This window comes from Camelus bactrianus, chromosome 19 (genome assembly GCF_048773025.1).
Source record: "Camelus bactrianus isolate YW-2024 breed Bactrian camel chromosome 19, ASM4877302v1, whole genome shotgun sequence".
In the NCBI taxonomy this organism is placed as follows: domain Eukaryota; kingdom Metazoa; phylum Chordata; class Mammalia; order Artiodactyla; family Camelidae; genus Camelus; species Camelus bactrianus.
In genome coordinates this window covers 17,294,179-17,319,243 of record NC_133557.1, presented here as the reverse complement: position 1 = coordinate 17,319,243, position 25,065 = coordinate 17,294,179, and the positions used below count along the sequence as shown (strand labels likewise).

General features: G+C 41.0%; 1 protein-coding gene across 2 annotated transcripts in view; it reads left to right on the top strand.

The window, feature by feature from the left end:
• The window catches only part of CHD6 (chromodomain helicase DNA binding protein 6), a 160,918-nt gene that overhangs the window by 98,808 nt on the left and 37,045 nt on the right, over positions 1-25,065 (top strand). For both annotated transcript variants that reach the window (XM_074347288.1, XM_074347290.1), the window contains 4 exons: positions 8,179-8,374; positions 21,131-21,295; positions 22,597-22,776; positions 23,890-24,000. In XM_074347288.1, the coding sequence (XP_074203389.1) occupies positions 8,179-8,374; positions 21,131-21,295; positions 22,597-22,776; positions 23,890-24,000 (652 nt within the window). The remainder of the gene's footprint in view (positions 1-8,178; positions 8,375-21,130; positions 21,296-22,596; positions 22,777-23,889; positions 24,001-25,065) is intronic.

The window sequence follows — 25,065 nt, the reverse complement described above, 5'->3', positions numbered from 1 at the left end:
CTTAATGGAAAAGACTTTTCAAGATCATAGAAACTATTAGCTAAGGCATTGCTAAGTTTAAAGGAAATCTTTGTTTTTAGATAGTCATCATAGTAAATCTCAATTGTGTTAGATATTCTGATCCTTGAAGATCCTGTTTGTCCTTAAAAAATGTAATTTATAGAAAAAGTGTGAAAGGAAATGACAAATTTAACTATGCATTATGCTGACATCTAACATAACATAAATAATTCTCCAAAAATCGGATAAGGCAATAAAAGAATTTCTCAGAACCCTGTATTAGAGATCTTTAGGTAAAGAATTCTTGAGACTTATATTTTTATTTTGAGGGATATATCAAAGCTAGAAAGCAGTTTCATATTTTATAAATGCACTATAGATGAATTTCCAGAACACTTGCTTCTTTTATAAATATATCATCTCACTCTTTGAAATATATACAACTACCAGTTTCCAGTTTTTTTAAAGATTCCCCCCAAATGACTAACAGTATAGTGAACAGACTTTTGCCAAGTACAGATGTCTTAAGTTAGCTCTCTTATATGCTATTTTCCTTATCATTTACTGCTCATTTTGTTTTCAAATTATCTAAGTATTATAGTTTCTCTTGAAAAGAGGAACACATTATAATACCACCACTTGCTCAAGGCTTCCATTCATACTTGGGCATCTATCTTTTTAGTCTTTTTCCTTTGTGCACACAGATATTTAGTTTTGTTGTTAGTTTGTTTGAACTGGGACCATAGTCTACATTATACTTTGTAAGTCACCTTTTGATTTAACGTATTATGAATTTATTTTCTTTAATTTTTTTTCTACAACATAGTTTTGGGGATCTGCATGACACTCTGTCTTATAGGTTGTTTCCAACTTTTCAGCAGTTTAAGGAACTCTGGGAATATTGCTTTGCATTCATTGTATATGTTTCCAGTTATTTCCTTAGTATAAATTCTGTTGTACATTTTTAAAAGCATTTGATATTTATTTCAACACACCCCCTAGAAAGACATTTTTACTATGCCTTTTAATGTTTATGAGAATGCTTTTTTTCTCCATACTCTAATCAATACTGTTTTTACCTTTTAGTCTTGACTAATTCAGTAAGCCAAAATTATGGTCTCTTATTTTAATTTGTATTTCTTTTCTTTTTCTTTTCTTCTTCCTTTTTTTTTTTTTTTTTTTTTTTTAATGGAGATACTGGGCATTGAACCCAGGACCTCCTTGTGCAGGCTAAGCATGAACTCTACCACTGAGCTATTCCCTCCCCCTCTTATTTCAGATTATTAATGAGAGTGAATATATTTCGTATTTATTAACTGTTTATATTTCTCTTTTGTGCATTGCTTATTCATGTTCTTTCTCCATTTTCTGTTGCTCTTTGCATTTTTCTTTATTAATTTACAAGAATTGCTTATTTAGTTAATACAGTGCAAATACTTTCCCAGTGTTGTTTTTGACTTTTTGATTGTGGCTATGGGTTTTTGTTTATTTTATGTTTAGAAATTTTTAATTTTATAGTGGTCAAATCTCTTAGTCTTAAAATGGCTTTAAATAAATAAGTGCTTATTTATGCTTAAATTTGCTTTATGCTTAAATTAATATCCTTAAAAAGGCTCCTCCCACCTCTCAACTATGCAGTCATATAAATATTCTGAAGTATTTTCTTTCAGTTTTTTTTTTTATGGTTTTTTTCACCCCAACTCTGCTTCCAGCAGGGTCTTCTGGCCTTAATATCATCATTGCTTTTCTCTTTCTAATTTAGTTTTTTATTTTCATCAAAGTTATATATACACATAATTTAAAGAGCCAAATTATTCTATTAGACTTATGAAAAATAGCACTTCCTAATACCAACAGGTCCCTCCCAGCTTCCCCCTACCTGAAACATTTACTAAATCTAGCTTACAGAATTGTTTAGAATTTCAAAGCCCTTCTGATTCCTGGTCTGTGTATGTGACATGTTTTTTCTCTTTAGAACCCTTAATATATCTTCTTTGTCCCAGAACTGTGAAGTTTTACAGTGAGCTGGGTTTTGTGTGGCATCTGTTGAGTTGGATGCTGAGTAGGTCTTTACCATCTGAAATCTATATTTCTTCAGTTCTGGGGAATTTTCTTGTATTTTCACTTTTATTATTTCTTTCTGTTTTGTTTTCTCTTTGTGGAACTCCTGTATTTATATGTCAGACCTTCTGGACTGTTCACCTGTTTTTCTCTTTGCTCTACTTTCCATCTCATTATATTTTGCTATACCTCTGGTAGAATTCCTTTACCCTGTCTTCCAACTTTAACACCTAAGTTTTCATTGTATATTATATTTTTAATTTCCTGGTTTTCTTTTGTGATTTTTCAATTTTTATAGCATTCAGCAGTGTCTTCTCTTGTCTTTCTGAGATGAATCGTGATAGATTTTTTTTAAATTAATCTTCCTACGGTGTCAAGGCAAATTTGTCAAGGCAAATTTTTTCTTATTGTTTGTTTATGTCTTTTTCAAATTAAAATTCTGCGTTGGCTTTTTTTTCCCCCACTCCTTTCAGCACTTTAAAATGTTATTCTGCTGTGTTGTCACTCCCATGGTTTCTGGTGAGAAATTCCTCAGTTGTTTAAGTGGCTGTTCCCCTGTATAGAATGTGTTGTTTTACTTAATTTTTGATTTGTAGCAGTTTGACTGTGATGTGTAGACTTCATCCTGTGCAGAGTTCATTGACCTTCTTAAATGTGTAAATGTAGTTCTTTCATCAATTTTGGGAAGCTTTTGGTCAATATTTCTTTGATTTCTTTTTTTCCTTTTGCCCTATTCTCTTGTTTCTCTCTGAGATTCCAATTACCTGTATGTTTGACCTTTTGATAATGTCCCACAGGTCCATAGGTTCTGTTCTTTTTTCTTAATCCTTTTTCTTTCTTTTGTTTTGATTTGTCTGTCTTCAAGTTCACTGACTCTTTTGTCTGTCATTTCAATCATGCTAATTATTAAGCCCATCCATTGCTTTCTTTAATTTAGAGATTGTGTTTTAGTTCTAAGATTTCTGTTTGTTTCTTAGTGTGGTGTTTTGCTTCTTGGTTTGGGGTTCATTATCTGTCTCTACTTTCTGGAGATCCTCTCTTACCTCTGGCAGTCCTGATTGCACCAGACTTCTTCCCTTGATGCTTCTGGTCAGAAAGACAGTGGCTCCTTATCAAGAATTGTAGCTGCCCTGCATCTTTGCCATAACTGTGGCTTCCCCTCTGGCTAAACCACAGTTTTCTGTTGCTCTCCAAAATCTCCCTGCTTTCTTTAACTCCTTGGTGCCCTCAGATAGGTTTTTCTTTTCGTTCCTTTTTTTCTTTTTTTTTAATTTTAACCATTTTTTTCTATTGAATTATAGTCAGTTTACAATGTTGTATCAATTTCTGGTGCACAACATAATGTTTCAGTCATACATATACATACATATAAGGTTTTTCTGTTCATTTATTTTGGTTTTGTATTTTGCCCAGATTTTGTGGTTATTTACTGGAGGATTGGTGTGTTAGGGTCTTGCCCCTCCACACCAGAAGCAAATCCTCTGTGTTTCAGGTCAGAGACTTTCCTAAGATGTCTGGTTTTGGTTGCCAGATGGTGGGCACTATCTAGAGATTAGAAGCTCTGGGCATGTGGGCTATATGTGAACACTGACCATCTAGCTGGACCATTTCATTGGGGAACCTCCAGTGTCAGTGCTTTGGGATGTCTTTCTTCCTCCCTCTTGCCTAGAGGAAGGGTTGTACTGGGAGCTGACTGTAGGGAAGGGGTGGGGAGAGGTAGGGAGGTCTCAGTATCTCTGCCTCTGTCCTCTTTCTTCAGTATAATACCTCTGCCTTTAACTGTGTGGTGTCTCCCAGGGTAGAGATGGGTACAGATCTTTTTTATCCTCTCAAGGCTGGGGTGTGTGGTCTACAGGCTAGCTGATACTTCAACAAATGTTCTACTAGTGCCCTTGTTTTTTTAATCATTGTATCTCCTCTTTCCAGGGTACCCAGTGCCACCGATGCCTGATCCCTTTGGCTGTTCTGTCATGTTGAATTAGGTTATTTCCTACCTGAGATTCTGCTTTCTTCAAGTCATATACCACTTGGTTTACTTTCCAACTCCCAGAATTTTATTATGGCTTCTCCTTTTCTGTTTGTAGGTTTATTTTGGAGAGGGCATTATTAGGCATTTTGTTTGTTCAATTGAGGTACTGAGGATTGAACCCAGGACCTTCTTATTATGCGTTAAAAAAAAATCCTTTTACCTATCATTGTAACTGGACATTTGAGGAGATAAAAGAATTAAATGTGCATGTTACTTCATAATCTTTAACTGAATTTTTTTAGTTTATTTTTTACATTTCAGTCTTCAATTGTATAATTTTGGTAAATGGCATATAATGGGGGGGGTCTACTAATTTAATTTATTTCCAAGTATTTCTGATTTTCTGTTTGTTAAATAGTCCATTTTTCCCCCTATTCATATAAAACAGTATTCATAAAATATACTGAGATATATGCTGTGTGTGTATGTAACCTTTCTGTTCTTTTGATTTCTATTCCTTTGCTCATATATTGTTGCACATGAACTTCAGAATTCTTCAGAATTATTCTTTTTTAACCTCTTCCTGACTACTCCATACAGAAAAAAATTATATGTATATGTATGTGTGTACACACATTTACGTAACTGTATCTATCCATGTATACATATATCCATTTGTTAGGATTTTGATTGGCTTTTACACATGCAGTAGGGTAAGACTGATATCTTTGCAAAATTAAAGAACACAATATTCACTGCAGTTACTCAGGTCTTTTATATATACTGTTGATTTGGTAAATATTTATAAAGTACAGCCTTGTGCTGGGACCTCCGTAGGTGGTAGGGACGTAGTGACCAAACCACCATGGCCCCTAGTGTCATGTTGCCAAGTCCTGCATATTTCTTATTGAGTTTACTTGTAAGTATTTTTTATCTTTATGGCAATTGTGAGTTGGGTTTTTTTCCCCCAGTCTTTATGTTTTCCAGCTGGTTATTGCTGGGAGACGAGAAGGTTGTTCATTTCCCTTCAGGCCTTCTGAGGTCAGCATTTCCTATTGTGCCAAAAATGTGTCATTTCACCCCTGCCTCCCCATCAAAGCACATAGAAGTTTTCCAGAGTGCCACCTGTTTCTCGTTGATATTTGACAGTGACTCAGAATTACAGTTTGATGAACCACATCAGCTACTCGGGATTTTGTTCAGAATACAGTTGACACAGAGGGTTAATTGCTGCACTGATGTTTGGTGTGGAAAATTTTATGATGTCTGATTTCCTCTTTCAGACTTACTAGCCCTCGAGATTTTCTTTGTTCTTGAGCCTCGTTGCCACACCAGCTGTCAGTTTGGTTTTGTTCCTGTTTAATTTCATTCCATACTCATACAGGGGTGAAGGCATAGCCCAAGGATCTGGCTCAAAGAAAGAGGAGTGAGGAACAATTTAAATGAACTCTCAGATCAGTGGATTTTTATTTTGGTTTTGTGTTCTTTGAGAGCACTTCCCTTAAAACTGAGTAAGTGATAGAAATGAGAATTAATGTTCCAATCATCCTGCACAGTTCCTGAAACTATGCTCTATCATTGCTGGCCAAACACTATCTAATTTTATGGGAATTTTTCCCCTAAGTGATTGCCAAGCTATATCATCACTATTTATTGATTTCTCCTCCTTAACGCTGTGCTCGTGCCCTGCCTCACTCAGATCCATGGGCATCTGGCTCCTCTCTGGGGTTTAGGGCTATCTTGTCAAGGAACACCGAGTCCTCTGTGCCTGCAGCATTAATTGTTCACATGTGTGACGGTGGGATGGTGGCAGCTATGGTTTAATTGAATCTCAACCCTGTCTTCTGACTCCAACTCCTGTGCTTCTTCCACTGCATCACATCCGTGGCCAAACTTCTGTGAGTAACTCGGTACAGATCCTTGGTGCATTGATTCATCAAAATCATTTTGATATCTGTAGTTTCTGTTCTCACCTTCTAATTGTGTTACAGGTTTCTTAAGTTTACTACTGTCTTTTATTTATCTTTTCTTTCTTAAGTTTTTAGGGAAATCTTTCTGCTGCATTGAAATGTGGGGTACAATATGAAGACCATATGGCAAACTGGTTAATAAGAGTGTGGACTTTGAGTCAGATGGAGTTCACTTACCAGCTAGGTGCCTGAGCAGCTTATTTTGCTTGTGAAGGTTTTTTTGGTTTTGGTTTTTGATGTTTTCTCAAGTGTAAAATGGAGAACTACCTCATAGGATTATTGTGAAAAGAGAACGTGATGATGCGTATAAAGTACGCATCATAGTGCCTGGCACAGGGCTTGATACTTCAGAGCTTGCTGCTAATGGTGTTGCTGTGGCTGTTATTAATAATAATGATAGTTATATCTGATTGCTTCATAGCTTTATAGAATTCAACATATGACCCTTAGCTTTTAGCTTATAGCACAAGATCTTTTTAGTCTGCCTTCATGGCGGTCCTGTAACCACCACTGGTTTTATTTGCTGCTATAGTCTTATATATTATTCTTAAGTTTATTGCATTAAAAAAAAAAAAGGAAAAGTCTGCATCTGTAATTTCAGGTATGAGCGTACTATAACTTTGTAAAAGGAAGGCAGTCTTTTCGGACTTGGTTCTTTGTATATCTCTTATGAGCCTTAGATGATCTGGCTTCTCTACCTGTATTTCCTTGAGTGGTTTCTTCATGTATATTTTCCTTTTCCTCAAGGAAGTCAGGGTTTGGTTTTGTTTTGTTTTGTTTTTCTTTTGTTTTATGAGGGGGAGGTAATTGGGTTTATTTATTTATTTATATTTGGAGGAGGTACTGGGGATTGAACCCAGGACCTCAAGCATGCTAAGCACGTGCCCTACCACTTGAGCTATACCCTCTCCCCAAGGAAGTCAGGATTATATTGCCAGATTTAGTTATTTCGAGCCACCCCCCCCCCCCGTGAGTCATCTAAATCTAGAGAATATGTCCTCATTCTCTTACAAGTTGTTTATCTGAATTTTTGGAGATCTGACTTTCCAGATTCTGGGCTACTGAGAAGATTCTTGTCGGGATTCGTGTTCTTGGCTATTGTGGGGTCTAGGATGACTTGGTCCTTCTCGCAAGGTTCCTATTACTTCTCCTTTACCAACCAGTTCTTGCTTGTTGATTAAAATTGGACCCAGGGTAACGTCCCCTTATTAATTTGTTCATTGTCAGAGGGCAAATAAGAAAACAGTAAGACTCTCAGGAGCCATCTGGATTGGCACTGTGTTTTCGTTCTGTGCTGGTTACATGATCTCCATCCTGAGGTACCTTCTGTGTTGCTAATTGGATGGACAGACAGTAATAGGCTCCCTTAGCAGTTTCATTTCCTATTCTCTTTCCTTTACCCTCTCCTCCACCACGCTTTCTATCCTTATTTCTTAACTTTCCACAGAGGTATATGCCTTCTTAACGATACTCAGCTTTGCTTCCTCACTTTGTTTTCATCTAAAGATTCTTCTGTCTTCTCTCTAACCCGACACAGCTCAGAAACCCTTCTTGTGATTTCTCCCTACTTACTTGGCAGCATATTACCCAGAAGACCTTGGTTTCAGCCATTAACTTGGAGGTTTTGCTGTCTACCTCTAAAGCTTTGAGGAACTGTTAGGCTAGAACTCACCAACCCAGACACAAAAGACTGCCAGTCTGTACAGTCTTCTTCCCATTTTCAGTTCATTCAGAAGCAGCTAGAGCCTGATTCGAACTCTGACTTTGTGTTGTGAGCTCAACTTGAAAGTAGATGGATGAGGCTTTTATTTGCTCTTCCTGATCTCATGGTTAGATTCAGTGCAAGAAAACTGGGAAACACTTGAGAGTAAGTTGCCTGGGCAGTGGGGATTGATATTTTATGTTTACAATTCCCCTAGTCTTCCTTCGTTTGAGGCTAGCTTTTTGTTTTGATTTGGTTTTTGTTTGTTTTGAGAGGGGGGACGTTTTGCAGTGCGGTTTTAGGGGTCTGCCCTGCTGCACGTGTAGAGGGGGCATTCCTCCTAGACTGCTGACACTTGGTCCACATTTAGAAGTGAGGGGTATAAGGCCATCGGTCAACAGCTTCCTGCGTTGTTTCCTGTTCTCCACTGAAGTCATGATTAACGCCTGGGCTTTCGTTCGTTTGGGTCCCCTCAGATACACCTATGAGCGAATTGATGGGCGAGTACGGGGAAACCTGCGCCAGGCAGCCATCGACCGGTTCTGTAAGCCAGACTCAGACCGCTTTGTCTTTCTTCTGTGCACCCGAGCGGGAGGCCTGGGGATCAATCTCACAGCTGCCGATACCTGCATCATATTTGATTCAGACTGGAACCCACAAAATGACTTGCAGGTAACCATTAGGATGATTGCTGTTTGCCTTAGCTGTCCCTGAATCCAAGAACATCACGACAGGGCCTGGCCTGGCTATAGAGAGTGTCTGCCATGCTCCATGCTATGGTGTCGGCCAGATGGCAGGCTTAGGGCCTCAGTCAGGGGGTACAACTGAATAAAAAGTAAATGTCGAGCCTTCCCACTGATCAGAGTGGTTCTTTCTTTTACTGTAAATCAAATGGTATTTCACAGTGGTAGCCTCTGAATGTAGATTAGAAATACTATTTATTGTTATCAGATACAAAGAAAGATACTAAGCTTGACTAATTCTCTAATTCTTGATTTATAGATTGCTTCTGGCTTTCTCACTTGCTGTATTTGTTAGACGTACAGTGCATGACATGACCCAGAGTGCGGGGAGGTTCCCTGGTGTGGCCGGGTGACCGAGGCATCCTCATTAGTTCATCTGCTCTCCATTTAGTGCAGCACATTAGAGTTGATGTGTACCCAGTTAAGTGTACTTGCGGATTAAATTTGCTAGTTTTAACCAAATGAATAAACCAAACCAAACTGAATAATGGTGGCTTTGGAAGATAATTGCAAAGATTGGAGTTAATACATTTTAAAAACAAGCATAAACAAACAAGAAAATGACAGAGCCAACACTTCAGAATTCCTCTTCAAACCTGTTTGAAAGTAAAAACAATGACATTCCAGCCAGATTGTGCAAGTCAGCCCAAAAGAATCTAACTTATCAAAAAGACTATTTTAGAATATAGATGGACATCCATTAATATTAACATCCCAAGTGTATCTTGGGATATCTGCTAATAGCTTGGAAGTTGAGTGTGTGGTGGGGAGAGCGGCGGGAGCCTCAAAACTTTTTTCATGATACAGGTGATTGATAAAAGAAGTTTGAAGGCTGCTGTTTCACAAAACTGAGAAGGTGCCCTAGGGGATACCACCAGGGAAGGGATGCAGGGAAAGGGAGCTAAGGTGGTGGGTGTCGGGTGTCCGGGCCTCTTCCTACCCACCACGTCACATAGAGTCATTCTGCGTTGTCTTTTTCGTTTAATGAGTTTCCAAATAACATTTTATTTGAAGAAAGCAGTCTACTAGTTGAAAAACCAGTGCTCTGAATTATTAAGTTGGCGAAAACTGGCTAAAACTCAGAAAAAAATTATTGTGAAATAAACTGTGTGGCACCGTGTTCAGCATCCAACTTGAAAAATCAGTAGGTGTGACTGGCTCACCATCAGGCCTTTCTGCCGGTGATGGGCTATTTGGGTCAAAGATGAGTTGCTAGATATAATGAATAACCAATTTTAAAGGAATTAACATAATTACCACCAAAGTAATAATTAGTAGAAACTAACATTTGATCAGGTTACCAGGAAGAACCTAATTAGGATAGTAATATAGATCAGAGAGTAGGAAGCTACTGCCAGTGGTGTAGCCGCCTGGTTTTTAGATAGTTTCATTGGAATACATACCCGTATTATGTCTGGTTGCTTTCATGTTACAGTGGCAGAGTTGAGTATTGCAACAAAGACTTCATAGCCCACACCATCTAAAATACTTAGAAGTTGTCTGCCAACCCTGTTACAGATGGTTTTGTAAGTTGTAAGTCCTTGACAGCTGTATAGCTGTCCAGGTGACCCAGGACTCACCTGACTGTGAAGCTTGGTACCTGGGTGAATCATGATATGAGAAACCAAAATTGGGTGGCCGTCTGGAGGCCATGTTAGCTGGGCATGCCTGAAGGAATTTCTAGGAGGAAAATTGAAAGCATAGGGCTGGTCATTAAGCATTAGAGACAGGTCACGGCCAGAGGCAAAGATTTTGGAGTCATTGTGCTTCAGGTAATGAAATCTAGACATTGAATAGGTGCAGTGCCAAGAAATGGAAAGAGCAAGAATGAGAATGTTCAGGCCTGAAGGAGAAGATGAAGTCATCTGAGGTGACTGATTCGTATGGGGTGGGTGGCGCTGTCCAGAATTCCAGTCTAGGGAGAAGAGAAAAGCTTTGGAATAGCTGTTTTTAATGTCCACTGCTGGGGGACTGACAAGAGATGAATGAGGGAGTAGCAGTGAAGTCCAAACTGCAGTTGGATAGTGGGAGGTTTTTTACCCCCTCCCTTGATGGGAAAACAAGGACCATCAGCACTTGGGTGATTCAGGGCACTTGTACCAAGAACGTAGCAGAAAGTAAAGGAGCGATCGTGTCCATGATAATGGCAGCCCCAGGTCCAAGTTAGAGTTAGAGTTCCTCAATTTGTGGTCTTCCAGCCTGGCTACTATTTTGGTTATTTTTATGTACAGCTTTATAACTTAGAGGGAACTCTGTTTTTGAGATGTCTCACCATACTAGGTAGAAATAAAAGAATTGGGAAGAGTTGAGTAATTTTAGGGAAGGGAATTGGGTCAGTGGTTATTGGGGAGTGGGACTGACGGGCTGTTCTGAGTTGCCCAACTGATGGAGCAAGGTTCTCTGCTTGCCTGGCATGGGGAGGAGAGAACGAGGGCTGGAGCCCACCCTCCAGACGATGTGCACTCAGCACACACTCTCCCTGCTGTTTGCCTTTCACCCACGGGCTCTAGATATGATGGAGAAGATAGAGTCTGGAGACTAAGGCCCTGAGACCACCATGTGGTTCACAGGTCTGCAGCTAAATCAGCTGTGGAAGTCGGTGAAGTGCATTCCTACAGTACTATCCCTGGTAAAATTCCCTGTTACTATCTTTGCTAGTTAGTTGGGTCATGTTAACTTACACACAATTGTTCACACGTATGCACACACTCTAATACTTTTTGTCAGTGAATGAAAGCTTTCAGTTATCTATAGTTCTTGATGGTTATTGAAAAACCACAACTCCTACTCTGATAAAAGACGATCGTATTTCCTTTGGAAGATGGGCTTGACATAGAATATTTATCTGTGAGTGGATTGAAGCACATGCTACTTGGTATAAATGTCAGGGCCGAGAAGAGAGTCCCATAATGAACATGGTCTTACCCTCTACCTAGTGGAATTTAGCATGGCTCCAGAGGTCAAGTTCAGATGGTAGAAAATGGGAGTGTTCACTGTGGTCTCCACCAGCCTGGATGGTCTGGTGCAGCGTATGCTGATTCCAAGGCGGGCCGACATGGGGCAGGCAGCACTGACAGTGCCAGGACACTGTTTCTTGACTGACCCTGGGAAAACCCCCTTGGAGCCTTGACAGGGAAGCCAGCCTGGTTGGGATACACTGGGCTCAGCTAAAGTAGGCCCAAGTGCCTGAGGCAGGCCTGTAGACCATACAGCTGTGGAACAGAGCTCCATTCTCTGAAAAGTCAGCTGGAAGTCAGACAGCAGTGTTACCTTTTCTGCTGCTTTTTTGTTATTATTTTTAAAGTTCATTCATTCAGCCTTCTGATCATTTTGCTGGGATTTTCTGTGCTTTGGGGAGAGAATTAGAGGTGTAGGATTTGCTAGAGAAATGTATATATATGTTTCTAAATACATATTTTAAAAAACTTTTTAAATCTAGGTCTTCATAAAACAAATGGCATTGAAGTCAAATGCTGTTTCCGTTGCTCCTGTTAGAGTCTGAGGAGTCTAAAAAATTATATTTCTCTCCCATGCTTCAATCTGAACCAGTTAAGAAATAGACACAGGAGTGCAAAGGGTCAGAGCATCATCAGCTTTTATAAAGTGTGATGGTGGGTTAGATGATACAGCTTGACCGATAGCCAGAATTAGGCTTCCAAGGACTCCTGCACGTGTGCCCCCTCATCCCAAGGTTAGGCTTACCCACTGAGAACTGCTGGCAGAGCAGAGGCCGGCCTGGTTAGCCTGCCAGTGGCAGAAAGGGGAAGTCCTGCCCTCGCAAGAGATGGGGCGGCGGGGCGCGAGTCTATAGGAGCTCTGATCAGGTCTCCTGTCTCACTAGCCTGGTCAGCTGCTCCTTTGGAGTAGAGAGGGAAGTAGGGGAGGCAGGAGGGAGAGACTCTGTTGTGTTCCTACCTGGGAGCAGACATTCCCTTCTGGAAATATGAGGATGGAGAACTAGGACTCCTGCTGTGGTGTCTACCAGATCAGCCCTTCCCAAATCCTCCTGCCCCTTTTCTAGAAAATGGAGGCATAGGTTCATTCGGACCCAGGACAGGAACTGGGCACTACTTAGGGGCAACAAGAGAATAAATCCAGTACTGAGGGATCTCAGTGATGTTGTCATTTTATCTGAGCTGTCACAGGTCAGCCAATTTTTAGGTCCCCTTACCAGGGAGTTCTCATCGAGAGGCATCAAGTAAATGCCACATTTTCTCTCAAACCTTGAACATGTCTGTGTTGGCATCAATGTGTGTGAAAAAAATCAAGCTGTGTCTTCATCCAGGAGGCACAGCTGGGATTCAGTCCCAGTACGTGAGCTGCAGCTGGTTTTCTGCAGGTTTCCTATAATACCTGTGACCCCCGAGGTCAGGAAATGGTGCAGGGTGCTGACAGTAGCCTGGGAAGGGAAAAGAGCAGTGGAAAACTGGTTTCTTTCCTTCTCATTTGGAGGAAGCCAGCTTGCTGCAGCTCTGGGGGCCAGGTGGCCCTGAGGGAACAGCAAGTACCAGCCTCCCCTTGCAGCGGCTGCAGCACCTTGCCCTTCTATTGCTCCGTGACTCTGATTCTCATCTCCTGGGGAGCTTTTTGCTCTGGGAGGCAGGAGTTCTGAGACTGAACAGGAATCAAGGTAACAGTGGAAGGGCCGTTCCCCATTCTTCCTGTGGATGAGCTCCCTGACGGGAGAATTCAGAAAGCCTGGACGTGGGTGTCCTGGCAGAGAGCGCAACCAGAGGGTAATGCAGCTGACGCCTGTCCAGAGGGATTCTGGAAGGGAGGGGGGAATCCAGCCTGAGGAGCCAGGGGCTGACATGCTGCTCCAGGAAAGGAGGGGTGCTGGTTCCCTCTGGCACTTCCTCTACCGCCACCAAGCTGCTATCAGCACCCTGCCTGATGGCATGTATGCCTGGAGCCGGGAGGACTAAACTCTCTCGTGTTTACTTTCCTTTACTAGAAGAAAGAGAATTTTTCCTGCTCCATTGTGTAGTCCAGGTATTCCATGAATGTTATTGAACCCCGGGATGTGCCGGGCACTGTTTGAAGTGCTGGAGACACAGCAGTGAGTGAGCCCCATAGCGTGTGCTCTGGTGGAGCATCCGTTATAGTGGGGGAGGGCAGCAACAAACAAGGAAAAACAATAAGATAGTGACAGTTAGCGACACTTACTACGAAGAAATAAAACAGGATAAGAGGATGGAAATCGGGCTCCCTGATGTAGAGTCGTCTAGGAAGCCTTCTTTAAGAAGGTGACATCTGAGCAAAGACCTGAATTATGGGAAGGGTCTTAAGTTGTAAGATCAGTAGGAAGAATGTTCCAGAGGGAACAAAAAGTGTGACTGCTTAGAAGTGGGAGTGAGCATCGGTGGCCCACCTGAAGCCGGTGGGACAGGTGCTTCCTGTACAGCATCAGTCCCACAGGAAGGGACTCAGTTTTCTTTTCTGTGCTCTCCTGCCTCTTCTCAGTGTCCTCTCTTTCTCACTCCCTGCTCCTTTTATCTGCTGCCCCCAAAGCTCCCTTTCCCCATGCTGCTAACGCCCCTCTCCTTCCTGTTCTCAGCCAGCTCTTACTGACATTTGTTGAGCCCTGAACACCAGGCCAGGCCCTGGGGAAACAAAAGTGCTCTGGACTTTTGAATCACACAGTGGAAATCCAGCGCAGTGGGCAGAGACCTGTGCTCTTTCCCAGAGATGTTTGCATTGTAAGAGGGAACAATACCTTTCTCCAAGGAATGAATCTGGAGCTGGAAATTTCAGATTCCAAAGTAGGCCTGCAAAGGAGATAGTTGAGGGAGGGCGGCTTCCCTGATTCATACCAGGGCATTGAGAGTCCCTGGTTCCTCTTCTGCATGAGTAGGTGGCCTGCGGACACAGACTTGTAGAGTACAAGAAGAATGTAAAATTGCTAGGCTTGAAATAAAATACTTGTGTGTGGAAAATGAACTGGGAAACTATCCCAGCGTGCTAGGAGTGGTTGGGTTCAGGGGGAACTAGAGAGACTTCTTTTAATCTCTCTGGTGGGTGGATTTTCATTGAGGAATAAGAAGTATTTTAAAGTATTAAAGAAAATGTACCTCTAAAATGTAATAGAGCTAAGGAATCAACATTATACCTGGTTCTTTTTACCAGCTATTTAATTTTCGCGTGATTGTGAAGACACAGTGTAAGCTTTTGTCAAGTTCTGGACTTGAGCCTGACAAAAGTGAGCTGAGGGCTGGAATCAGTTGGAAATCTGTCACTGTTTGGACATTCCCCTTTCTTCCCATTGTAATCACTGGGATTCGTACCTGGTTTTTGTTTTTGTTTTAATTTTTGTTGTTGTTGTTTTTAATTTAATTTTTAATTTAATTTCTGAACATTATTACTTGTTTCTCATAGGCTTTTGTTTACCTCAAATGTATTAAAAAGTAAAGAACAAATGGTTCAGGAGAGCATTCAAGCTCTAGAACTTCCCGTCAGTGAGGTGGGGGGCGGGTGGTACCACTGCCTCCAACTTGCGGCCTAACTGCAAAGGCTCTGTGTTTATACCTTTGCGGATACAACTTGTTTGGACTTCATCTCAGTTGCTGCCTTTGTTCTGAATGTTTCCGTCTGTATTACGTTTGTGTGTGCGTGAGTTCTGATTAGGATAATCAGGAATAAATGATTAACTATTTGAGATTTGGCTCTAAAATGACAAGTCTCTTAAATGTGACAGGACTCATCCTGTTATCCTTAAGTAAGTCATCTTGGCGGAACGTGTGTCTCTTGCTACCACTTGGCTGCTTATGACAATATCCTGTACTCACCCTCCCCACCAGCAGAGGTTTGTTTTTTCAGTTAAGGAGAAGTTAGCTATTCCAGAATTAGTGATGTGGCTGCTGGTGTCATCAGAGTCCCAGGTTCCTTCTGTCTTTCTGCTCCACCATCCTCAGTGAGTGTGGTCTACATACTCTTGGTTCTAAATGGATACTCCAAATCCCAGGTAGGAAAAATAAGGAAGGAAGACGGGATACTTTTTCAGGAGAGCAGAACTTTTCCAAATACCACTGGTAGACTGCCATTACAGCTCACTGTCCAGCACTATATTGCCTCGCCAGCCCTGGGAGGCTGGAAATGGTTTCAGTTGGATACGTTGCTGCCTTTGTTTAAGAAGCAGGGTTCTGGCAGTGAAGACAAACAGGGATGTGGGTTCCAAGAAGGTAGTAAATTAGTGGAGTCTGCAGCTCTCCTCTTTCAGACCTTTGCTCAGAACATTTCTTAAACTCCTTCTTGTAATTTGCCCTCAACACCAGTTAGTTGAGCCAGAAAAAGAAAATCAGTGTCAGTGCTTAATGACCACATATTATTCCTGCTTTACAAGTCCACAAACCATAGTACTTACTTTGATCCCTTGCTTTATTTACCAGAGCTCTCCATCAGATTTTCCCCCAGTAATAGAGATTTACTACCACTAAAGATAGTAAAAGAAGATGTGGCAACTAATTGTAATAGCCAAAAGCCAAGCAACTTAGTTGTCCATCGGTAGGAGACTTACTGACTAAAACATAGTACATTCAGCTTTGATAAAAGAACGAGGAATATCTCTACATACTGCTATAGAGTCGTCTCCTGAATATATTGTTGGGTGAAAAAAGGTGGAAAAAGTATATATAGGATGTTAGCATTTGTCTAAAAAGGCTGGATGTCTTGTGTGTCATGTCTTCCCCCATGGAAGGATAAACAGAACCTTCATTTTAAGTGATTACCTATGAGGGGCTGGGGGGTAGGGGAGCAGGGAAGTGACAAGGACAGAAGCTGGTTTTTCTGAATATGTCTTTTTGTGTATTTGATTTTGGAACTGTCTTAAGTATTTTATAGCATTATAAGGCCACATCTTTGAAAACTTTTATCCTCAAATCATTTTAAACTTATAAAACTTTGCAAAATAGTGCAGAGTTCTAGGATCCTTTGTCCAGCTTCCTTTAATGTTAACGTTTTATATGACCATAGTGTAATTATTTAAACCAGGAAATAACTTTGGTAGAGTACTCTGATCTACAGACCCTTCAGTTTTCTACAAAGGTTCTTTTTCTGGTCTGGGATCCAGTTCAGGATCACACATTTCCTTTAGAAGTTACAACTCTTTAGCCTCATCCAGTCTGTGACAGCTCCCAACTTTCCTTATCTTTCGTGGCCTTGACACTTTTGAAGGGTACTCACCAGCATTTTGTAGAATGTTTCTCACTTTGTGGTTGCCTGATGTTTTTCTTGTAATTAGATTTGAGGTTATACATTTTTGGCAAAAATGTCACAGGAGTGATGTTAATGTCCTTCTCATGGTACATCATGTCAATATGTCTTATTACTTGTGATGTTAACCTTGATTACTTGGTTGAGGTGGTGTCTGCCAGGTTTCTCCACAGTAAAATAACTATTTTTACTGTTAAATATAATCAATATCTTGGGAGGAGGTATTTTGAGATGCTATAAATACTCTGTTTCTTATCGTACTTTTGCCTATGAATTTTAGCATCATCCTTCAATAGTTCTTGCCTTCAGTTATTATTATTGTGGTGTTTGGCTAATGGAGATTTTCTATTTCAGTCATTCTTTTTACATCTGTTAGTTGGAATCCTACTATAAGGAACAGCTGTCCTTTGTCTTCCATTTGTCTGTTTATTTTTATCAGTATGAATGTTTATTTTATTTTATGGGTTATAATCAGTTACTCTCATTATTTATTTTGATGTTCAGAGTTGGTCATCGGGAGGCCCTTCAGGTTGGCTCCTGTTTCCTCCTGACACGCTCCCGTCAGTTTGTGAGCGTTTCCTCACTCTCTGACACCAGAAGACATTCAGGTTCATGTTACATTTTTCTTGCCATAACCATGGAATTGACTTAGTTCTCCCAGGATCCCTGGGTCTTTTATTTGAGAATAAATAGCATTCAGAAACCAAGACATGGTTACTAGATGTCCCCATTGCTACTGGAGTGTTACTGCTTCTAGACTCTCTGAGCAGATAAAGCTAGGAAATAATGCGTGTGTACTGACAGAAGCCCTCGTACCACACATCTGTATTCGTTTCTTATCTGTCTATCCCTAGTGAGATTTCTGATTCCAGTCTAACACTACAGGATTCATTCTAGTCTTCTCCACCCTTCCTTTTTGTAACTCCTTTCTCTGGCTATGAGAAGCCTGCATCTCATTATCATAGCACAGTATATTTACTCATTTGTTCAATCTTAGTATATGCATAGTTTCAGAATTACTAACCCATAGTCTATGAAAAATAAATTTACCAGTGTTTATTATTGACTAAAGCACTTTATAGGCAATCAGTCTTATCAAAATGCCATTTTCCGAAGTTACTTGGTTTAGTTTTTTTCTTTCCCACCCCCTTCATTGTGGTTAAGTTAATTTGGGGGAGGGGGGTGTCAATCCCTTGATTGATTCAAAAGCAAGATGAAACAGTTAACTCTAGCTACATGTGAAGCGGACGGCATAACCTGAAGAGAGAATTATTTCAAATGTCTGTATTTAATTTTTAAATATTTTCATTATGGTAAAATTTCATTTTGCAACTCCAGTATATCCTTTATCCAGATTCACCAACTGTTTACATTTTGCCTCACTTTATCATTTCTGCCCTCTTTAACCTCTCCTGTCTCCCTGAGTACACACACACACACACACAACACACGCACACTACTTCTTGTCTGAAGCATTTGAAAGTAAGTTGTCCCCTGAGTGCTTTAGTGTGTGCTTCCTAAGTGCAAGGATAATCTCTTATATAACCATGGTTCAGTTCTCAGAATCAAGAAATAAGAATAGTGTCTCCAATCCACAGTCCATATTCAAATTTTATCATTTCTTTCAACATCCTTTATAGTTGTTCTTCCCCCAGTGTAAGATTTAGACCAGGATCATCCATCACATTTAGTTCTCATAACTCTAATCTCCTGTAATGGGTCAGTTCTTGATCTTTTTTTTTCCACAACCTTGATGTCTTTCAAGAGTGCAGGCTGGTTGTTTGATAGACTGTCCTTTATTTTGAGTTTGTATTTCCTCGGAATTGGATTCAGGTTCAGTTATGCCACAGACTGATGTGTCCTTCTCAGTATGCCACATCAAGACACACATGACGTCCATTTGTTGATAATGTGGACTTTGAAGCTCCTAGTTAGTGTGTCTGCCAGATTTCTCCACTGTGAAGTTGCTATTTTCCTCTTTGAAATTAATAAGTAATTTTTGAGAGACACTTTGAGACTGTGTAAATATCCTTTTCCTCATCAAAGATTCACCTGCTGGTTTTAGTTTCCATTGATTATTTTTACCTGGATCAGTCATCACTGTGATGATTCCAAAGTGTTCATTTTCTGTCATTCTACATTTGTCTGTTACATTCTACTATAAGGAAAAGTTTCCCCTTTTCTCCCATTAGTTTATTTATGTCAGTAGACACTGACACAAATATGAGTATACACCATGAATACACACATGGTGTGTACTCATGGGTTCTTTTTTTATTCCATGGGTTATATTCCATTACTGTCTTTATTTATTTATTTTGACATTTTTTTATTGAGTAATAGTCATTTTACAATGTTCCGTCAATGTGAGCACAATTTTTCAGTTATACATGAACATACGTATATTCATTGTCACATTTTTTTTCACTATGAGCTACCACAAGATCTTGTATATATTTCTCTGTGCTATACAGTATAATCCATTACTGTCTTTATTTATTTTGATGTTCAAATAGTCCTGGACTTAGCCAGTGGAAGCCTTTTCAAGTTTCAGGTGTTATTTTGATATGTCTGCATCATTCTTTGAGTACTTCCTTACATTCTGGCACAGTGGTAGATTTCAGGCTCATCCTACGCTTTCTTGGTCTACCGTAGCCCTGAAATTAATTGTTTCTCTAACATGCCTTGGTTCTGTCTTATGGGGAATGGAATTTAGAAACCAAGGCCTGAGAGCTAGTTATGTTCTTTGCTACTGGGATGCCATTGCTTCTAAGCTCTCTCAGTGGACATAGCTAGAATACATACAACAGGGAATACAGATACACATACATACATACCATGCATTCGTATGTGTATGTGTGTATACACACGTGTGTACATAAATATAAACATAAACACACACTGATGTCTATTTCTATGTCTGTGTAAATGTGTGGTTGTATACACTCATGTACACACCTAACCATGATTTAATATTGATATGTCTAAATCCATTCTAATGCTACAGGGTTATTCCACTTTTTCTTCTTTCCATATTTGTAACTTCCTTCTTCAACGGTGAAAACCCTGACTCCTATTACCCTCAGTATATTTACTTATTTGCTCAATCCTAGATTACACAGAAAGTAGTTTTGGAATTGCTAATCCTGCCACCGTGAAAAAGAAACCTATCTGCAAGCGTGTACTTCAAACACTGTAATTTGGCCGTACATACTTAGTGGGATATAACCCTGGGGAGGGGTTCAAAAATGTCACATTGTTTTCAGTAATTATGTTTTGGGGAGATCACAGAGGTACTGTTTTTCTGAGACTATTGTATATACTGTGAAATAAATCAAATGAGTAATGATATTGGCATGGTTGAGAGTTGAGCTTTTCAACATGGTTAAAAAGAGATACAGATGTGTGGTTGGTGAAGTTAAAATCCTGTAGCCCCAAATTTGACTTAAAAATAACAGTATGATCTCATGGTGTATTTTGTCTTAGATGTGCACATGATCATACACACCACACACACACACACACTTCTACTTTTGCCACTGAAAAGGCCTAGAAACACTGACCAACCTCGTGACAGTGAGCATCCCTGCAGCATCCAGACTGTTGTCTCTAAGTGCCGTTTTCCACTTTAGAAGAGGCTCTAGGACTCCTTGAAAAAACGGCTGAATGTAGGCTGTGAGAAGCTATAGGACAGATACCTACTCTTCAACAAATAAAATGCATTTGAGAAAAGAAGAAATCAAAGGCAGAGGGTATCTTTGGTTAAAAGAGACTTGAGACTTACCAACCAATTACAATGCGTGGGCTTTATTTGGATCCTGATCCAAACAAGCAAACTTAAAAATGTTGATATGAGATAAGCAGGGAAATGGGAACATTGACTAGATAGGTAGTACTCAGTGTTAACTTTTTGAAGTGTAGCTATGGTAATGTGTTTTATAAGAGTCCTTGTATTTAGAAATATATATTAGAATATGTGAGGATGAAACAGTATGATGCCTAGGGTTTGCTTCATAATAATCTTGGAGGGTAGAGGCATAGTAGGGATGAAGCAAGAGTGACCATAAGAGGTCACTTTTCTCTTCTTTGTCAATGTGTGAAAATTTCTATAGTAAAATGAAAAAACTTAAAAAGTAGTGCTGCTTGCTTGCTCTGAGTGAGACATTTCCCAAGAGAGCAGGACGGCACCCTGGGAATGGGTGCCCGCACTCAGACCACAAGTGGGGAGGGTAGGAAGCCAGGTCCTTCTCATCACTTTATCCCAGTACACAGCAGTCACTTGATATATAATGGGCAGTGAAATGAGTGCTCTTGAATGAGCAGCTGGCATTTGAGTGAACTCAGTTCCAAAATCATCCATGACTCATAACTGACAGCCAGCCACTCACACCACGTGGAATATAGGCATTTCCTTGTTGCTTGGGCTGCTGCCATTCTATCCAGTGACATGATGCACGTGACCCTCCTTCCTTTGCAGGCTCAGGCCCGATGTCACCGGATAGGCCAGAGTAAAGCCGTGAAGGTGTATCGCCTCATCACTCGGAACTCCTACGAGCGGGAAATGTTTGACAAGGCCAGCCTAAAGCTGGGTCTGGACAAGGCTGTTCTTCAGGACATCAACCGCAAGGGCAGCACCAACGGAGTGAGTGTGCCGGAACCTGCTCTAGGGCCTTAGGAAGGGTTCATCACACAACCCAGGGCCTGTCTGACCTCTTCACTCCTGCTGCTGTGTTAAGATTCCTTCTCACAAAATTGAGTCGGGCTGCCCATCTTTGCTGGATCATTCCCTGCAATAGAGCATAATCCAGTGTCAGGTCTCTGCATCTTATAGATGGATAAAGGAAATGTGGAGGAGCAGTTAGGCGGGAGGATTGACCAATATGCCCAGTTTACTGAACAGTAACATTTCAGTAAACAGAGTTTCCAACATTGCCCGCTGGAAATCAGTAGATCTCACACTCTTAAATCTAAATTATCTATTGTCACCATACTTTATCTCCTACTCCAGACTTTGAGGCCCATGAAGGTGAGCTGTTTTATTTTGCCCAGTGCTCCTGATAGTACTTGGCATATTAAAGATGTTCAGTGCATGATAGTCAGTGAATGAATGAATGAATGAATGATCAGCTTGAAATATGGCAGTTGATAAAATCTTCTTTCCCCCTCTAGAGGGAATAAAAATCGCTGCTAAGAGTCTTAAATTGTATTAAAGTAGAGGCACACAAAGCAAACTATCTCTTTAATCTCTGGACCTTCTATGTGAGTTGTCTTTAGTCCAGATGTTCTGTATCCTCTTAGCTATGCGTGTTGCTGAGTATAATACTTGAGGTTACCAGTGCTGGGAGTCATGGAATTCCCTCCTGTGATTGATGTAAAGAGAACCAGATTCTTAATTAAAACCAGGAAACGGTGTTTTGAACTCCCATTTCCTGTTTTCAGCAAGCAATTGAGAAGCTCACACTTGGCACGGGATCCTTTCTTTGGTTAAGAAATGACATCATTTCCAGTACTAGTGTATTTATTTAATAGTGAGTAAGTCATTATTCTTTAGCTCATTTGGTACATATGGAGGTTTTTAAAGATACAGACTAAACTAAAAACATAAAGTAAACATTGAATATATTCTCTTCAGTGATGCATAGTTTTAACGGTTTGTGACATTTGATAATAACCAACATCCTGAGGAATGTTAGGGCCACTGGATCGTGGGCTGGGTTTTATTCCAGAGCTCCTGGTAGAGGATTGTCTGCCTGCCCTCCTCATAGTTCTCTTGAGTGTCTTTATCTGGGTTTTCATTTTCTGAAGCTTGTTGTCTATGTCTTTGTTTTTCTGACATATGCTCTTAGTGGAGGAACTGTGTGCTGAATCGTGAAGGTCAGATTTGGGGCTGTTTTTCTCCTGTGCATTTCCCACTTTGTGAGTAGCCTTTGGTGACCTGTCCAGGTACAGCAGCTTTCAAAGATGGAGGTAGAGGACTTGCTCCGGAAAGGTGCCTATGGTGCCTTAATGGATGAGGAAGATGAAGGCTCCAAGTTCTGTGAAGAAGACATAGACCAGATTCTGCAGAGGAGAACCCACACCATTACCATCCAGTCTGAAGGGAAAGGATCCACTTTTGCCAAGGTATTGGCCCTTCTCTGTGGAGTCCTTGTTGGGTGGCAGTGAAAAGAAAGTTCTTATAATCCCTGATGCTTTTTAGCCAGGCTCCTACTTCTCTAAGCGCAAACCGTTGAGATTGTCTAGCTACACGTCTGTACTGTGTGCCACCCTGAAGATTCAGGCTCTTAGAGGGAGTCTGAATAATGGGTCAGAAGCTATAAAAGAAAACACTCTGAATCCTCGGAGCTGATCCTCAGGGGGCAGGATGGACACTTGGATTTGCAGTTTACACTCTTCCCTATTCACAGAGACTCCTCCAGAACCCTTGAATGGCCATCTCGACTCCCTTGCGCACTCCTTGATGAGTGTCAGAGAGTTGAAATGCCAGTGAACACTCCATTCCTCAGACTCAAGCAAGTATTTTGTTCATTTCAAGAGAAAAGAGATTTTATTCAAGATTCCCAGCTTCTGACACAACGTTGTATACTGACTATAACTCAATTTTAAAAAAAACTGTAAAAAAAAAAAAAAAATATTCCCAGCTTCTAGTTTAGATGCCTCTTTCCTCTGCCCGTCGGATCACTGTGTTTAGAATTCAAGTCATCAGACCACTTCCCAGATCACTCTCAGGCTGCCCTTGCCATGGCCTCTGGGAGCTTCCTGGCCTGTCGGGTTCAGCCACCTGTGTGGTGCCTTGTGGAGGGAGGGCTTTTCCAGTAAGGCATTTTGTGCTCAGTCTCTGCATCTCCTACTGCCTAACCCAGTGCCTTTCCCAGAGCAGACACTTTGGGGTGAACTGAAAGAAAAATTATATCCAGGGCAGTTTCAAGGATTAACTTCTCATGGGCAACTAGACGTACGTTGCCATTGTCTTCCAGGGGTTGTCCTCCTGCTCCCAAGTTTAAGTTAGAAAAAATGATCCTGTAGGTTGAAATTGTAATTTCCCCACTCAATCTTTAAAATACAATTTTAAAGGAATAGCTTTGAGATTTTCCCTTTCATTTTGGACGCTCCGTTAAGGGCTTTGGTTTTGAAGGCAGATAGATAATATACTTAAGTCTCTGGTGCATTTGAGATCACACAGGTGTTTTGTTGATTTCTGCTGTGTTCAAGCAGTTTATTGACTCTTCTTCACAGGCTAGCTTTGTGGCTTCAGGAAACAGAACGGATATTTCCTTAGATGACCCGAACTTTTGGCAGAAATGGGCTAAAATAGCTGAACTGGACACGGAAGCAAAGAATGAAAAGGTACGGCAGTGAGAGTACTTCATCTCACTGAGCATTCCTCTGGTGTCTTACAGAACCAGCTCAAATTATTCTTTACTCCTGAGCCTTAGTTCTTAAAGAAGGTGCTATATGTAACTCGCTTAAAACACGCCTGGCACATAGACAGGGCTTGAGAAATGTTAACTGTTATAATTTAAAATGACCTAATGGGGCGTATAGTCTGCTGGGTACCTGGGAAATTCGACAAAGACAGTTAGAACTGGAACTGGCCAGACAGGTCAAGGTCAGCCCTCTGACCCAAGCCAACATCCCGCCCTTGGCATGTGACTATTTTACCTCTGTTTCAACACTTCCTATGAAAGGAACTTGACCTCTGACAGATACTAGAGGGGGAAAAAAGCATGATGAAGAAAAGTTTGTTGGGATCACCTCCATTCTTTCTGTGTCTCGAATTTTTCTATTTCTGAACATGAGAAGAAGAATGGCCTTAGAATAACAGCAGAGCTTGAATACTGGCTGTGCCACTGACCAGCTCCCTGCCTTTGGGCAAGGAACGTGATCTCACTGAGAGTGAAGCAGACGAGAACAGAGAAAGTGGTGATGCCCACGCTGCAGAGCTGGAGACAATGCTGTGGAGACAGCTGCCCAGCCCATTGTGAGGCACCCCTAAGTGTTAGCTACCCTTCCCTCTGACCCTTCACCTCACTTCGGGTTGAGCACGCATCACTTTCTACCTGCCTGGGCTGCGTGGAGGAGTATTCAGGAGCTTAGCCGAGCTTGGGGAAGAGGTACAGGGGAGGAGGTGAGAAGCAGGAAACGGTGGAGACCAGAGGAGCCCCCAGAATGGGTGAGTTCCCTGAGATAGAGATTATCTTTTTCGTGAAAGACAAAAGGTTAGTGGTGCCAGTGGAAGATAGAAAATGAAGCAGCAGTAATACGTGTTTGTCTTCAGAAAGTTGCTGAGCAGATGGAATTCTGCGACTTCTGTCTCCAGAGCACAGGCTGCTTCCACATGCTGGGTGTAACAGCTGGGGTGCACCCCTCCAGTCTTTCTTGGCAAGAACAGGCTGCCACTCTGGGCACTGG